The 17059-nt window shown below is 36.7% G+C and overlaps 1 protein-coding gene across 1 annotated transcript in view; it reads right to left on the bottom strand.

Moving 5' to 3' along the window:
• Window positions 1-10076: 10076 nt before the first annotated feature.
• AGPS (alkylglycerone phosphate synthase) overlaps window positions 10077-17059 on the bottom strand; it is a 143547-nt gene continuing 136564 nt past the window's right edge. Inside the window, exon 20 of the mRNA XM_042949222.1 lies at window positions 10077-11240. Coding sequence (XP_042805156.1) covers window positions 11119-11240 — 122 coding nt within the window. The 3' untranslated portion in view covers window positions 10077-11118. The remainder of the gene's footprint in view (window positions 11241-17059) is intronic.

Genomic DNA, 17059 nt, shown 5'->3' with positions numbered 1-17059 from the left:
TGGGTGGCTCAGTTGGTTAAGTGTCCGGCTTCAGCTCAGGTCATGATCTCGAGGTTCCAGAGTTCAAGCCCTGCATTGGGCTCTGTGCTGACAGCTTGGAGCCTGGAGCCTGCTTTGGATTCTGTGTCTCCCTCTCTCTCTGCCCCTCCCCTGCTCATGCTCTGTTTCTCTCTCAAAAATAAAAAACAGTAATAAAAAAAATAAATATATGTAGCCATTGGCATTTTTACATTTGTCATATGTTAAACTTTGTACATTTGCAAATCATAAACCTTATTTTTTAAATCTTCACAAATACTGAAAATTTGAAACCTAGAAAGATACGAAAAATTCAAAGCTGAATTGGGACTCTCTGTTTATTAGAACTTGTAGTGCCTATGTTCCCTCTCCTTTGTTATCATTTGTGCTTGGTTGTATTTGGAGAGTCCCCTGCACATGGATTACAATTTACAGGGACTTGGCACTATCAAGTCCAGAACAGAGTAGTTAACATATAGGATTTCTAGGCATTTAAGAGGTTTAGAGATTGTGCTCTATTCTCACTATTTATTTGGAATGCACACATTTTGCATAGAGTGTAAGATGTTTTAGCAGGGTTTTTCTACATAGAGGTAACACTTAATGTAACCCCAAATTCCTTAGGTGATAAATGTTTGGGTTCCTTGGGTTCCTGCAAGATTCAGTGGGCAGTCTTGTGCCCTTGACAAAATTATGGTGCTATGGTATAAAGACAATAAACAATTGTTTAAGAAACAACTTTATGTAGTTTTCTTTTATTCCATTTGTTAATAATTTGTACATATTAACAAGATGTACTGTTACTATTTTTTGTAACTCTGCTCTCATTTATCTCCAAATAGCAACTAATAGCAGAGGTAACCTGAGAACTTAGTTCTTAATTCCTACTTTTGTGTTTGCCACTTAGGATAGGTTAATGCTGGAGTTATTTCTGTGTTGTCACCGCTCTGTTATGGAAAAATCTACCTTATTCCCATGACGCCACCAAACTTCTACCTCTACTACAGATGAAAAGTTCTGAAACCCTCTCTGGTAGATTCAGAATGCTGGTTTCACACCTGCAACATTCCCAATTAGAACTCCGCTCATTCTCCTTAGGCATTTTATTTTCTGAACTATATAAAAACTATTTGTTCACCTACCCCCTTTCTCTCCATAAATGTAACTGTGAACCCCAACTTGACATGGCTTAGAAAAAAACAAAAGTTTTAGGTTGAAGTATATGAAATTGCTGATCTTGAAAGTTACCGACCTACAAAACTAGCAATTTCTTATGGTTCAATCTAATAGCTTTCTACTGATAGTGAACCCCTCCCATAATGAGATGATGATTTTTTCCTTCAAGGAGAAATCACTTAGGCATGTAGGTTCCCAGACAAGTTATGCTCAACATAAATCCTCTAGCATGAACTCCTGGGTGCTTAAATTCTGTCATATCAGAAAATCTGACTTATCATGAAGTCCAATGGTTTTGAATTTCTAAGCATTTTTAGTCTTTATTATGTACACTGATACCATTCACTATTTACTATTTACTGCTATTTACTATTGACGTTTCATCCCATGTTTGGAGGACAGTGTTTAATGACCTCTTCAGTGTATCCCATAGCACAATTCTATCTCTGGGAAATGGTCTTTGTTTAACAACTTTTGTACTAAAAGTGTTGCTACTTCTTTGTGCAGTAGTAGCTCTATGCCCCTCTCAATCTCCATCACCCCTTAGGATTTGGAAAGTAATGAACTGAAATCTCATTTTCAACAGCCATGTTAAAATTCTGATTTTTTTTTGCACATTTCCTCTATTTTTTTTTCTTAAAAAAATGCATAAAGTGTAAGTAATGTTAACCACCCAAAAGCAAATGTTTTCCAGATTCCCTTTTGCAAATAGCCTGGCCTTTATTCAGCCACATTTTATTTACCCAGGTGCTATGTGTTTGTGGTTTGCATGTATGTGTAATTTTGCTCTCCAGAACATAAAAAGCTTTTCAGAACTGTTTTTTAACCCCTTGCCGCTGGGCAGCTGGGATTTCCTGGTTAGCAATGAATCAGGAAATCCTGACTGCTCCTAACACTGAGTACAGGAATAAAGGTCAATCAAGGCATTTGTCCCCTTCCTTACCCATGCTCTCTGGAGAGGCACCCCCTCAGATTGACAGACTGTTGCCTAGCAACAGCAAAGACTCCTGAACCACACCTACAAAGCTGCCTAGCCTTCTGAGTCCTTGAGGAGACTGAAGGGTGAGGACATTCCTAACTCTCCAAAAACGTATTGTCCTTTAGGATATATTTCTTTTAAACTCACCTTCAGAAGTACTTAGCTCTGCTTTTTGATACTATGATACTAACAGACTCTATATTTTGCCATTTAACCAAAGGCTTTCATCCCTAAAGTTCTGATGAAAAGCTTTTTTCTATGCTCCTAGAACATTATGTGTTCAGTGCTAAGGCACTGTTCTTGACAAAAAAAGATCTGTGTATTTCTAAAGCTTTTACTCCTTTTTCATTCTATCTGCATGGTGTCTTTTATTTTTATTTAATGTTTATTTTTTAGAGAGAGAGAGAGAGCGCACACACAAGTGGGGGAGGGACGGAGAGACACAGAATCTGAAGCAGGCTCCAGGCTCTGAGCTGTCAGCACAGAGCCCGACGCAGGGCTCAAACCCATGAACCACGGGATCATGACCTGAGCTGAAGTGGGACGCTTAACCAACTGAGCCATCCAGGCACCCCCTGCACAGTGTATTTCAAAGGGATCAAATATTAAATCTAGTATCTCGTGATCTTAGTCAAACCCCCATCTTCACACATGTCCAGAATATAAGCATGTGTTTGTAAACAAGTAGTTATTTCCATTTTCTCAGACATGAGTTACAATTTGATCTTCCCAGGACGACGAGCAGAGACTCCTGTGATCAGTAACAAGACTGTCAAAGGATTCCTATTCCTCCAGCCAGCCCTTCTTTGAATTTGGCCCCAGCTGTGGCACGAATGTTCACCCTAACTCCATCTGTGAGGTCAGGTGTACAGTGGCCATCTCTGATCCATTCATAAGAAGCAGACAACTGGGAACTGGGAGTGTGGGGACTAAAGGGGTGGGGTCATTGGGCAATGAAATCCTAGATGATACTCCCTTCCTGCAGGGTGAAATAGGAATATATAGGTATGGCCTCTCAGACCTCAGAAGAGCACCTCAGATGGAATCCATGTAGAACTGCCAGTGATAGGCGTGGCCCAAGATTATAACAATTTGTTTGTTTGTGTATGTAGGGCTATGGGGGTGTGGGGTGATGCCCAAATAAATCAGCTTACTAGGAAATGTGAGATAATGGAGGGGAAGCTTTAAAGGAATAACTTTCTGAAAGTGAAACCTTTCATTTCAGGGGAACACCAGCATTTTTGAATGTAAGTTTTTGTCTTAGGTTCCCTCGTCCTTTTCTTAATGGCTATGGATGATCTGGAAACATGTGGGAGACTGTGGTTTCTTGATGGTATTCTCTGACACACGGAGTAGCTTCCTAGAAATGGTGTGACTTACAGCTATCTACCATTCCCTAACTGCCTTTAGCTTTTGTTGACCTATCACTGGGACTAAAGTGACATCTGGGCTTTTTTGTATTCACTTCTTGGGCTGTACCCATAGTATTAGTCAAACAGCACATTTTGTGACGTGACCTCCTGTCTAGGGTTAAATGCTCAGCACAGTGTCTAGCTAATAAAGAATGAATTAAAAAGATTATTAATGCAATAGTCATTTTAGGGTAGTATTCAGCAAAAATATCTAAACTTAATCAGAATCACTGAGACCAAAGTAGAAGGAACCTTAGAGATTTTCATTATAAAAAAGAAATCAGGTCCAAAAGAGAAAAATGGAGTACACCCAAAATTCTAGAACTCTTTCCATTGTCTTCTTAGACTTTAGAACTCCATCTTCTCTTATTTTACAGCTTTATTGTGACAAAATTTGTTTTTAAGAAGTACCTTCCCAGGTGTAATACGGACGCAGTGAGATACCAAAGATGTGACAGAATTGTGTAAGAATGAATTAAAGAGCTTGTCCATCAGCCAACACTAGACCCAATCAACAAGTCACATCAGAAAATGGGTTTATGAGTACTATTGCAAAGAAAGAGGCATATCCCTGAGGCCAAACACAGGCAAAAGTAAATGTGATTGGCAGTAAGACCTCATTTGCTTTCCCGATAGGGTAAGAAGCTGGACCAGCGAGCTTTACCAAAGGATTTCACTCTGGCAGCTGACAGTGTTAAGTGAAACTGCATGTTTAATGTTATCTTAATAGTTGATTCATCATTGAGAAAAAAGGGCTTATTTGTGGACAAAATGTAAACATGTAAGTAAGGTAGACAACAGCATGTCAAGTGGAAGAGTACTGCCTGAGCCCTGAATGCTCTCTCACGGATGTGTTGTTGGGCAGGCCCTTGTGTACCATAGCTATCTGCCATTACTGGCAAGGGAATCCAGACATAACATGTCTCACTTCCATGGACCTAAAACTGGATGGGACAAAAAATATTCTGGAGAAGAGTCAAGATTCTAAAGTTTTGAAAATCTGGAAATAAATCCAGTAAGATACAAATTTTAGTAAGGATATAGGTAAGGGGGCTTTGAAAAATCAGCTTCCAGGGAGGCATGGCCAAAACGGCATATGCAGAAAAGACAAGCTTTGTGAAATTCAAGTTCAGTGTGAGGTGATAGTGCAATGTGTCCATCAAAAATGTGTTTATTAGTGACAGAAAAAGGGAATCATTGGCTCTACTCTGGCACATTCAGGCCTAGATACCTCACTTTAAGGACATCAAAGAGGCACGTACAAAGAGCGATTGGGATGGTGAAGGATCTAGAACTCATAGGAGCAAAGGTTGGAAATGTGGGGGAACATGAGCTGCCTTTAAACACTGGAAGAGCTGCCTTTCATTAGAGCAACTGGACAGTAACTTATGACTACAGAAGACAAAAGTTACATCAATGGATAGAGGAGACAGATTTCAACCAAATAAACAAAAACCTCTTAACATCTCTTTAATACCTTAAAACCTCTTAAGATTTCAAGTTGGAAAAGGCTTCCCAGATAAGCAATACACTCCCATTTGGTCACAACAAATGTTCAGGAAGACTAGTTATCTGTGGCCTGGGGGATAGGAGAAAGTAGTCAATTATGTTTGGGAAAAGATAAGATGAGATGATTTCTAAGGGTTTTTCAGTCCAAGTTTATATGAGCCAGGAAGAAAATTTCTTTAATTAATTACTGTAAGAGCCAAAATCTTAGTGACACAAGTGATTATTTCAATGTACCAAGGAAGACTAGGTTCAACACAAAGTTCAGTCATTTCAGAGCCCAGAAAACTACAACCCGCCCTCTAGCATAGGAGCCACAGGCAGGGACAAAACCAGTATCTGTGCACATGTCCTTCACTAACAAGAGAGGCTACTCATGGGTACAGATTATATTCTATCCATTCTCTGTGAGTATAGCATGATGCTGCCAACAAAGGTTACATGGAATTAACATGAAATAAGCAACAATTTCTGTAACAATGAGTGGTTTTGGTATTGTTTTATTTCTTCCCAGCACGTCTTAAAAATCACACATGGGCATTTGCTTATAGAACAGTACAGTCTAGGAAAAGCAATAAAAGGAGAATCCAAACATACACCAAAAGCACAGTATATAGACCATGTGTTGAGCCCTTGTGGAAAACAACATGGCTCAGTCTGAACTGACAAAACTATGTTGAGATCTCTCAGGAATTTCCCTTTCCACTACATACCAATGTTTAAACCATAAATGTAAAGAGAAGAACTGTTTGTATGCATTAGTTACAGCAGTATAATGGCTTACATACAAGAGCTTACCCACATGTAGTTCCCAAAAGATTACTACAGTACTGGCAGGAATATGTACTGCCTTGGAGGAAGACTCAGGATAAGATATTATTCAAGTCAAGTTGTATCAGAGCCAAAGTATTCCACAGGCTTAGCTAAAAAGGACAAAAATTAAGAAATATAATCTACACATATTTCTCATAAGATTTATCATTGTCCAGGAACAGAGATACTCATTTTTCTGAAGGCACCGTCACAGAAAAAAGGACTGACACACAACATAAGGAATAGAACCCCCCCTCCCCCCACAGGCTCTGCTCCACAGGAGCTGTGTGAGCAAACATCCAGAAGCATATAGTGGGTGTCTCAGGGACTGAGTGAGTATGCCACATCTACTAAGCCACATCTTAGGGCTACGAAGTTGGGACAGTAGGAATGAAAATCTCAGAATGAAAGTACATATAAATCCCATTGACTGAACAGATATATGAGAGTACAGGTCCACCATATAACTAGTGAAACATACTAGAATAGGTGATCCAAACCCACACTATGGAAAGGATTTTCAGTGTTTCTACATGTAACTACTTAATTCCTGACATATTCTTGAAGAGGAACAGCCCTGAACTACTAAACAATCTCAGTCTTTAAACACTTATCCTCTCCCACCCATCTTAAATAATGGCTATTTCATGGAAAAAAAAAAAAAAATCCCAACAAGGCACTGTGAACTTTTGGGGATATTCTTTAAGTAGTCCAAAAAATAATTATAGAAACCGTATACCAGTAGAAGAATTTCATGTCCTTCATAGATATGTGAACAAGGTTACTTTAAGGATTAAACAACACGTTTTCAAGGGTGCTCATGTTCATGAAAAACACTGCTAACAATAAGATGCCTGAAAAACAGGTATGCATGCTGCTTAGAAATCCACACGAAAGCATTTTCTTCCCTTCTCTTTCCTCTTTCCCTCTTAGATTTGGAAGTTCAGTCTCTGAAAAATGTTCTTAATGATGCTTAATATATTATTTTCTTCCTTGTGAGAAAAAAACGTGTAAGACAATCTCCTTTGGGAACCAAAGAAGAAATCTTTTTATGTTCACTGAACTAAAGTTACTTTCATTCTGTAATGTTCTTTGGCTTGAGTGTTCCATCTGTCAGTGGTCCTCATTGACGTTTGTTAAGGAATTATTGTGGTCAGAAGAGCACAGTGCTCATTCTCTGAGGAGCTTTCTAGGTTCAAACTGGAATGCTTCAGGTTCACAGGAGACTGAACACCTCCAAGAAATAGAACACTGATTTAAAAAATAATTAGAGTGATAAAACCTAGCTAACAATATACTCTAAAGGGACTTGATTATGCTTCATCAATAAAATTATAAAAATTTTGTTTTCAAATCAGAAATATGAAGATGAAAAATGAAAATTGAAAGAAAAACCCATATGCAAACAGAACAGTGAGCTTCCCACTCCCTTTGAAGAAAACAAAATCTCTTAGACCCGGGTGCATTTTATTAATAATATACGTTAATATAACCTGTTGACGTTACAAGTAGTTTTTACAAATTCCAAGCTAAAGACAAACACTGTGGCTTAGGAAGCAGAAAGCCGAGTAACTTACATCCTTCATAGTAGACACCCTATTCAATAGTTAAGAAAAAGACTTACATTTTCTGAATTTTAGCATCAATGTATACATTAATTCAGGACACTGAAATTAATAAGAATTCAATGAATATATTGACATATGGCTCATTTGGAGCCTTGAGCAAAGCCTCGCTTCCCTAACTTGTAAAGCCAAAGGTGATTCTGTATTCTTCAATCTGAAACTGGCACTTGTTTTCAGCTTTTCTCCCACCATGAGCTAAGCCGTAATTAAAATCAAAATTACCAAAGATCAAGTGGTAAATGAAAAGCTATTAAAGCTGTCCTTAATGCCCACCTCAGTATTTCTTAAAATGTAGAGAACACTTTCCACAGCATTCCATTTTGGCTGCTTCACGTACCAAGCACATGCAGTTTGTGAATCAATCCATAATAAATAACTATTTGTGTTTCTACATTTATAATAGAATAGATGTTCAACCAAACCCAGTCCCATTTTTAACAGCTGAGGTTACACACTTCAGCTTGAGACTACAGGATTTCTTTGATTAGCTATGGTTAAGAAGTTGTAGCTATGAAAGAAAATGACGAAGAAATATCTCTGGAGCCAACATGCAGAAAGGCATTTTCAAAAATGTAAGCTAGGACTTAGCAGTTACTAAGGAAATACTCTGAAACACAGGTTTCCTTGCAACCATCTGTATCTGACACAGTACACATACTGACGGAAGCTCATCCTTTATTGCACTTTTGTTTTCCAAAATATGTCAACACAACTATGTGCACTAGAAAGCTTCCAGCTTCATAAATAACTCTTAAGTAATAGTGTAATCTGTAAGCAGTTAGGAAGCAAACTCCCAATTCCTCCAAAGAGGAAAGAATTCAATCCTCTTTCTCTGTGGTAAAATGCTGGGCACAATAAACATGTGGCTTCTACAATTCTTATGAAACTAAAAAAGCTCAAGTTACTCATTATAAGACAAAATTCACTTATGCCTGTACTTGTGCACCAAACATTAAGGCAACAGTTTCTCTAAGGGTCAATAAAGCCTGTTCATACTGAGTCTTTAGTATTCAATGCCACTTCTCACTAGCAGCAAGTTCCTAGTCCCACTAAAACCTCAACCCAAATGTGACATCAACGAATTATTAGAAATATGACTGATTTAAGAAAGACAAGTCAACGTTTATGCAGTACTAAAAACCAGATAGGATATGAGCTTTTAAAATTTTAAACAAACTTATTCAAAATGAGTTTAAAAGCCTCACATAAACAATGTTCTCCAGGCTTTAACTTTTATGAAGCCATTTTCAGATATTTCAGAAATACGAGGCAAGGTTTAAGTGCTTCTGTGCATATTCAAGAACTCAGTTCTCCACGGAAACTAAGTATATGCCGAGGTACCTCTCAGAAGCAGGTGTGAGAAGTGGGGAAAGGCTTTCTGGTTTACTAAATCAGAGGGAAACAGCACTGGTGAGTGTTTGTGTGTTTCAAAATGATCCCTGTAGAAATGATTCCAACAACAGAATGTAGTCATCACTATAAAATCAAGATTGGGGAGTTCTGCATACATGGAAGAAGAAAAACAAAGACATAAATCACTAATTTCCGTAAGGTTCATGTAGAACAGTGAACACAACTTTCAGCCGTGACATTTATAGTTTCCTAATACCAAATACAGATTTCTGAGGTTGTTGAAATCTGAACTCCCTGGGAAAGAATGTTATAACAATCACTTGCAAAGGAATGGATCTGCTTATGAATCTGTAAATTTTATTTAAAAAAAATTACTCAGAAACAAGTATACACTCCAGTGAGATATTAATACTGTATTAAATTTTACATTTTGATCACCAGTTAGAGAAATTACCTTCAAGAATAGATCCATTTTATAAAGCTGATTTTTTTTTTAATAATTCTAGAGGCAAGTGTAATTTCCTCATCAAGCATCCAACTATTTCAAATATCAAGGGCTTTTAATGCTAAGATTTGCTGGAATTTTTGTAACTAAAAATAAATCACCAATGAAGAGAGGCAGCTTCTAACAAATATTTAGTTTTTGTTGTTAAACTAGTATTTAATTTTGATTTGCTTACAGATTTTAAGTTTATTAGTTTGAGGCCAATTTTATTAAAAATTGCTTATCATTTTGAAGTCTTAAAAATACTATTTTGTCAATTTAAATTTTTACTTTTCTGGTTAAGTATACTTCAGATATAAAAGGTATCAAACTGCCCCAAAATACTTTGGAGCTGTTGCTATGTAGACAGACAGTGTGTCCTTTTAAAGGATCGTCTGCATCTTGACGTACATTATCTGATCAAATATTAATTTAAAAAAATTATCAAAAGTTAGGTATTGCATTAAGAAAAGAATCCATCCCGAAATGTGAATCATGAACCTTGACAGACAGTGATTCAAAGTAATCATTTCACTTCTTGTAACATCCAGGCTTGAATGTAAAAATGTTTGTGAAATGTGATTAATGTTCTCCCTATTACTTAAGAAATATGACATTTCAAACTTTTGATTATGGTTTGTGTATTAATACATAACATATTTTCAAAATTTAGGTTAAACCAGTAATTCAAAAAAGGCATTAAACCACTATTAAAAACTAAATTGAAACTTTACTTTTATATGACAATTTACCAGGTTGTTTGGGTTAATTAAAAAAAAAAATTGTCATTGAAACTCTTGAGGTTTTCAAATTCAACAGCTAAATGGTAGGTGTGTTTCATCAGTCAAACAATTCTTCAAACTGGAGACATTAAGTGTAAGGAGTCTTCCTTCTTCTGCTCCGGTTGCAGTTTCTTCTGCATCTCAGCAACAAGAATGTGAAATCAGAAACATTAGGATTCTAAGCTGAATAAAGGCATTCGTTTCATGGTAAACCTGCTGTTCACGTACAATGAGTGATAAGTCAGCTTTCTTACAAAACATACTATGAAGGAACTAGGATATAACAAGAAGTTATCTCGGTGATACACATTCAACTCATACCCCAGTAGAAACAGAAACGTGGAGAATAGAAACATGTCCCCTAACAATAACTTTTTGCTCATTTCAGGTTTTATAAATGTATACTAATTTCAAAGAAAAATGTAGGCCAAGCATCTCACCGAACTGAAGGCATCCTAAATAACAGGTTGCCTATATTCTTTCATTAGTATTCTTCTTAATGACCTACTCACACTAGAATGCACTCTTAAAAAACATACATGTGTTATCACTCCTCAGTGGCATCCTTCCCCAGATAACTGCTTTCCAGAAACGTCCTTAAAAGAGAGGCTAGATAAGCAGTGGATGACACCAAAATCTCCCTTTGTTCCCAAGGGGAAGCATCAACACGAAACAGCTGGCAGCATCTTCCTCTGAAATAACAACTAGCAGCCCTGTGCCACCTGACTAAAATTTGAAATGACAACCAGTTGGCTGTAAACTGATGCACCTACAATGAGAGAGATTTAGGAATACCATCTGTCAATCCATAGATGTAGAAACAAAACAAATACAGAAACAACTTATTTAAAACCAACAAAAAAATTTTGCTGAAATACAATCCATGATATATTTGATTACTGGTATAACCATAGTTGAAGACTTAAAAAAAAAAAAAAAGTGACATTTTTTTGTAACAACAGTAATGGATTTATAAAAGGTTTTTGTTTCCAAAGATGTTATTGGGGTCCACATATTCCTTGACAGACTTCAGCATCCCAAAGCCGACATCAGAGATACTTTCCTTTAGCCACTGCTTCCGTAACTTGCCCACTGGAAAAACAAAATAAAAAATGCTTCAATATACACTATGTTGCTGGGAACCAATCAATCTTGTGACCATGAATGAACAAACACTGTGTGATAAATGCTTTTATTCAAAAATGAGAAATGTTTTGCTTTATTTGATTTATTGAGCCCACCAGACTATCAAGCTCATTAAGCCCAATGTATTCCCAGGGGAAGCCTGTGCTCCAGTGTCTCCTTTCTCTAGAAACTATGAAATGGAGATGAAGGAAGCTTGGGTTGAGATTGCAGCCCATTTTACAAATAACAAAATGAGAAAAACATGCATTTCAAAAGAACCCACCCCCTGTCTGAACTACCAAAACATCCCAAAGTTTCAGAGAAAATGAAGTTAATTAAAGAAAAACATATCCAGATGAATTTGTTGGGTATACTATAGCAAAAATGGCAGGATATACATCCACAAAATATTTTAAAGCTTAAAATAATTAAGAAAATCTGAACCTTTAATGGGTTTAAGAAAAAAATCTGGTTATAAAACTTTTATTTGCATTTTACTTTCATATTACTTTTAAATAAATTTGCATGTTCCCAAATAATTCTTCCTATTATTTTTCCAGAATTAGAGATTCTTCCTAGGCACTAAATAAATCAAACACCTAATCCATCTTAAACTTAATCTTCTATTTTTATACATTGTATAATGTTCTTCTTCGTTGTTCCTAGCTCTTGCTAATTTATTGAGAATAAATTAATATTTTATTGAGAATATAATGGTCCGTAGCATAAATTATATTTTAAAAGGCACCCAATAAAAAAACAAACTTTTCTAAGTAGAACTTTCATAAGAAAGGATATGTACTTAACCTGTAAAAAAAAAAAAAAAAGTGAAATGTTAACCTGCTTTGGCATTATGCAAAGCAATGTGCTAATTTATCTGTGGCGAAATGGATAAATCTTTTAATTTACAGATAGGATTCTTTGTGGCTACTACTTTTCAAACATATTGTAATAATTGAATTCAAGTGGTCATTTTCCACAAATGTTCATTAATGATCCAAAGTCATCAACAGTGATTTAATTGGACAACCGAAATGGGAAACCTTCTTTCATTAAAGTATTCTGCCTGTCATTCTAAAACGCACTGCCATTTATCAGGCTGCAGTGATACACTGTAGCACCTGCCATCTGGAACGTTAAATACCATTTCAGGCTCAACTCAAATCATCTTTTGTGTCCAGTTCTCCAGGAAGCCATCAAATTGTCATTAAAATTATAGCATGAAATCCTTAGAAAGCAAGATATTTCTGCTTGGCTTCTAGAAATAAAAGAGTTTGCTGTGTTAATATTGGGGGGGGGGGAGCGGAATGATTTACAGAAGAAAAAAAATCTTAAATTCAAAAAGAAAGTAACGTTTAAAAGAGCTCTCAAACTGGAAGCCAAACAGAACAAATTCTTACTCATGCAATCTCTGCCACCTACAAGATGTTCTACCTGGTCCTCCTCTCAAAGGGACAACTCACCACAATGCTCTAGCCTTGGTTTTCTCATCTTCAAAGGGACTGGAGTCTATGAAGTCTTTCACCTCAAATAGCCTATGATTTTAAGCACTCAAAAAAGCTGCAAATCAGTTATTGCCAGATTTGCTCCAAGGGATTAAAAAAAAAAAAAAAAGCAACTACTCTCTGAGTGACAGAAGTGGCATTATTACTAGCTACCCACAATGAGGTAGCTCAAGAGACAGGGGTGAAGAGCAGTCAATGCTAGTCTCCACTGTTATCTGTAATATAGTTTCACTGAATGTGTCCTGTTGTTATGGATGTAATTGTCCTGAAAAGACTGCAAACAACTGCTCCAACAAGATGGAGCACATTAGAACCTCAGCAGGATGCCCAACAGCTAGCTTGTCTGCCTGGTTTTACACCTCTAGTAATAATGCAATTCCACAAGGAACTGAACCATCGGCTGAGAAGCCACCCAACAGCCATTGCATATTTAATGAAGTTGCTCACCAAGCGCTGGAAAACAGAAGGTGCTTGGAGTGCATCATTAGTTCTGTCAGAAGGATAATTTACACATCTATCTTGTCAAATTTTCTATGGTTTATACTTTTACAATAATCAATCTAACATACATTTGATTAGTGAACTAGAAAGTAAAAAAAAAAAAAAAAGACAAGACAGTATAGGCAGCATGGCTGTGGCCCCTCATAAAGATATTTAATGGAAGAATTTAACCCCTTGATGGCAGAGGTTTGTGAGCTTCCATCAGTGATAACTGAGGTCAGAAATCATGGCCTATGTAATAAAGCAACTAGGAATCTTTTCGGTTTTGCTTGACAATTTAAGTCAACTACAGAAGTGCAGACAGAAAACACAATTTAAGTAAAAATGCTTCAATGAGGCTTTTAAGCCTTTAAGATGATTATCAGAAATAGTCTTCACAAGGGTGCCTGGGTGGCTCAGTCAGTTAAGCTCTTGATCTCAGCTCAGGTCATGATTTCATAGTTTGTGAGTTTGAGCCCCATGTTGAGCTCTGCACTAATAGTGCAGAGTCTGCTTGGGATTCTGTCTGTCCTTCTCTCTCTCCCTCCTCACTTGTGCTCTAAGTGGGTAAATAAACTTGAAAGAAAGAAAGAAAGAAAGAAAGAAAGAAAGAAAGAAAGAAAGAAAGAAAGAAAGAAAGAAAAAGAGTCTTCATAAAATGCTAAAGAACCTTTGGTGGCTGTCTCTGATGAATCAATAAACTGTAACAACAGCAACAAAATACCAAAGACCCTAATCTCAAAGAGAGAATCCCACTTCAAAGTAGAAGACCTTTATTCTAGAGCTAAATAACAATAATAATACCCTTTGTACAATCCTTATTTGCACTTATAGGCATTTAGACATTAGCTGACTATACTGATCTAGATAGGTGTAACACACATGTGTGTACAACTATATTGTAGCTCCAGAGCTACAAAAAGTTAAGATAGGGATCTTGTATTCCACAATTCACAATTATTCTAAATATATGATGCCCAAAGTACATAAGCCAGATATTTAAGAGCCTCAGATATATTTTTAGAGATACAAAAAAATATAGACCAAATACTGAACATTACAGAAACTAACAGGGGGAAAAGTTCTTTTTCTGCTTAAATTAAAAGTAGAATTCACCTTTTTACAATTTAATATCTAACAATATATATACATATTAGACAAATATTTTGTGTTCCTCCACAACATACAGTACATTAAAAAAAATTACTTTTGGAACAGAGGAAATGGATGCTTCAGGGATAGTCTTTGAAATCACAGGTTCAACAGTCCCCTTTGGATGCTAACGGCTTCAAGAAAGAACACCTGGCTTAAGTACTTTGGGCATCACATATTTAGAATAATTGTGAATTGTGGAATACAAGATCCCTATCTTAACTTTTTGTAGCTCTGGAGCTACAATATAGTTGTGCACATGTGTGTTACATGTATGCATTTTGTGGTACAAATGAACAGATGTGTATGGGCAGTGATGGGAGTGTTGGGTGCGAGATATGTGGACATGGTAGCCAACCTAGTCACCAAGAATTATCTGGAACTACTCTTTATGGTCTAAGGGACTGAAAACTTAGCAGAAGCTACCAAAGAGTCCCGTTTTAAAAGGGAAAAATCTGGGGTCTGCTAGCCAGAGTTCTTTTTAGCTAGATAAATTAAAAACCTTTGAATTTGAATTATGAATTTAATTATAAGGTTGAAAAGATTATATGCTTATTTAAAAAACAAACTATGAAACAGATTATATATTTTGATTACCAAAGCTGGAGCTCAAAAGCAGAATTTAGCCAAAGCAAAAAGCACCTAACCAATATTATAACAACTACAGTTTGAAAGTTCTAGTTTGAGTATCCTGGATATCACTTTAGCACTATTTTATCGGTCAGATTTTATTTTTTTTAATTTTTTTAAATGTTTATTTATTTCGGGGGGAGGGGAGGGAGGGAGAGGGAGGGAGACACAGAATCCGAAGCAGGCTCCAGGCTCTGAGCTGTCAGCACAGAGCCTGATGCAGGGGTCGAATCCACAAATCATGAGATCATGACCGGAATCGAAGTTGGACGCTTAACCAACTGAGCCACCTTCTCAATAGGTGCACCTCTATTGGTCAGATTTTAAAAAGACAATCTAGACTTAGCTGCTTGTATGAGTGATCTGAGCATTAACTTTGTATTTCAAGGTTTAATTGATCCAACCAATTAAAGTTGGAAGGACACCCAACAACCTCTTGCCAGATGAGGCTCTGGCTCCATGATACTTGTTAGGTAGCGGTAAGAACAGAGAGCATGGGTAGTTTCCACTCTTTGAGGTGATCTGACTGCAATGATGCTTCTTCAGAGGGAGGTTTCAAGCTGAAAAGAGGATGTAGCTGTCCATGTGTTTGTGCTCTACAGCACATTTTTGTATGTTTGGTTCTGGTAGGGGTACATGCTGAATGTTGGCCAACACATCACCAACTCAGGAATGCTAACATCCAGGCTTTAAAGGCATATGAGTTGGGACTATACCTACCTAAGAGTTTAATTTAGTGCTTCGTGGATGCTTAAAGTCATGTTTCCATTTCTTTACTAAGTCATTTGACTTATTTTCTACAAATGAAACTTCTGATATTGAGATGACAAATTCATGGCTACAACAGACTTTAACAGAACAATTAAAATCTAATGGGATTTTTATCTTATTAAATAATTTAAAATGTCAATTTTCTTCATGCTAAAATTTCACCTGTGCAGTTCACATAATAGCTCTAAGATCTTATAGATCCTTGAATAGGTCTTTAATGATTATGAAACAGAATAAAAATTTGAATTACTAGGGCAATCACAGATCTGTCATCAGAACACAATGAAGTGCTAATTCTGCTACACGCCCCAAAAGATGGCTTGACACACTTGATATTTACACCCAGGTGGCAATTACTGCACATACAACAGAGTAAAGTAAAAAGCAAGTAAACAGGTGAAATAACATGTGATAGATAAGGACAGAAAAGGATAGACAATATCATATGCTCCCTGAAGCCTAGAGCCATGTTTCACTCATTCTTGCATTTCAATTTCAAGACAGTATGCCACACAGTAAGAATTCAATAAATGTTAGTTGAACTAAAAAATATTGAGCCATGGTTATGTAGAAGTCATGTTAGATAAGGAGCAAAAATTCAAATATCTAGGAAAAGCAATGTGGGTTTCCTTAATTTCCTTTGCTTCTATTTGCCTTGTACTCCCTGTATTCTGACATTATCTGTTGGATATAATCAGAGCTATTTTACAGTAGCTAAAACAGAAGGTATGGCACAGAACCTAAAACTCTTTCCTTCAAATCTCTAGGACTCTTTGGGCTATATCAGTCGTTCTCAATGGGGGCAATTTTGCCCTCCAGAGGACATTTAGTAATGTCTAGAGACGATTTTGGTTGTTTATAACTGGGATGATGTTACCAGCATTTAATGGGTAAAAGAAGCCAGGGATGCTGTAAACATCCACAACAAAGAATTACCTGACCCAAAATGTCAACAGTGCTAAGATGAAGAAATCCTGGACTATGTGCTTCCAAAGGGCTATCTCTTAGAAGCCCAAACAATTTCCATAAAGGCAACATACCTTCACTTCACTGTTACAACCAACTAAAATTAGCAGCAAATGGCTGACTGCCATTTGCAAGGTGAACTTGCTCTAAATCGAGGCTACTGACCAAAGAGGGAAATTCTGGAGAAAGTGGTAGAGTAGGTAGGAGTTACATCTGAGAACATCAACCATTAATGACAAATGCTACTTTATTTTTTTCAAATGCTACTTTATTTTAAAAGTT

This window comes from Panthera leo, chromosome C1, assembly GCF_018350215.1.
Source record: "Panthera leo isolate Ple1 chromosome C1, P.leo_Ple1_pat1.1, whole genome shotgun sequence".
NCBI classification, from domain to species: domain Eukaryota; kingdom Metazoa; phylum Chordata; class Mammalia; order Carnivora; family Felidae; genus Panthera; species Panthera leo.
The sequence above is the reverse complement of the archived record's forward strand: the minus strand, read 5'-3'. Positions and strand labels throughout refer to the sequence as shown.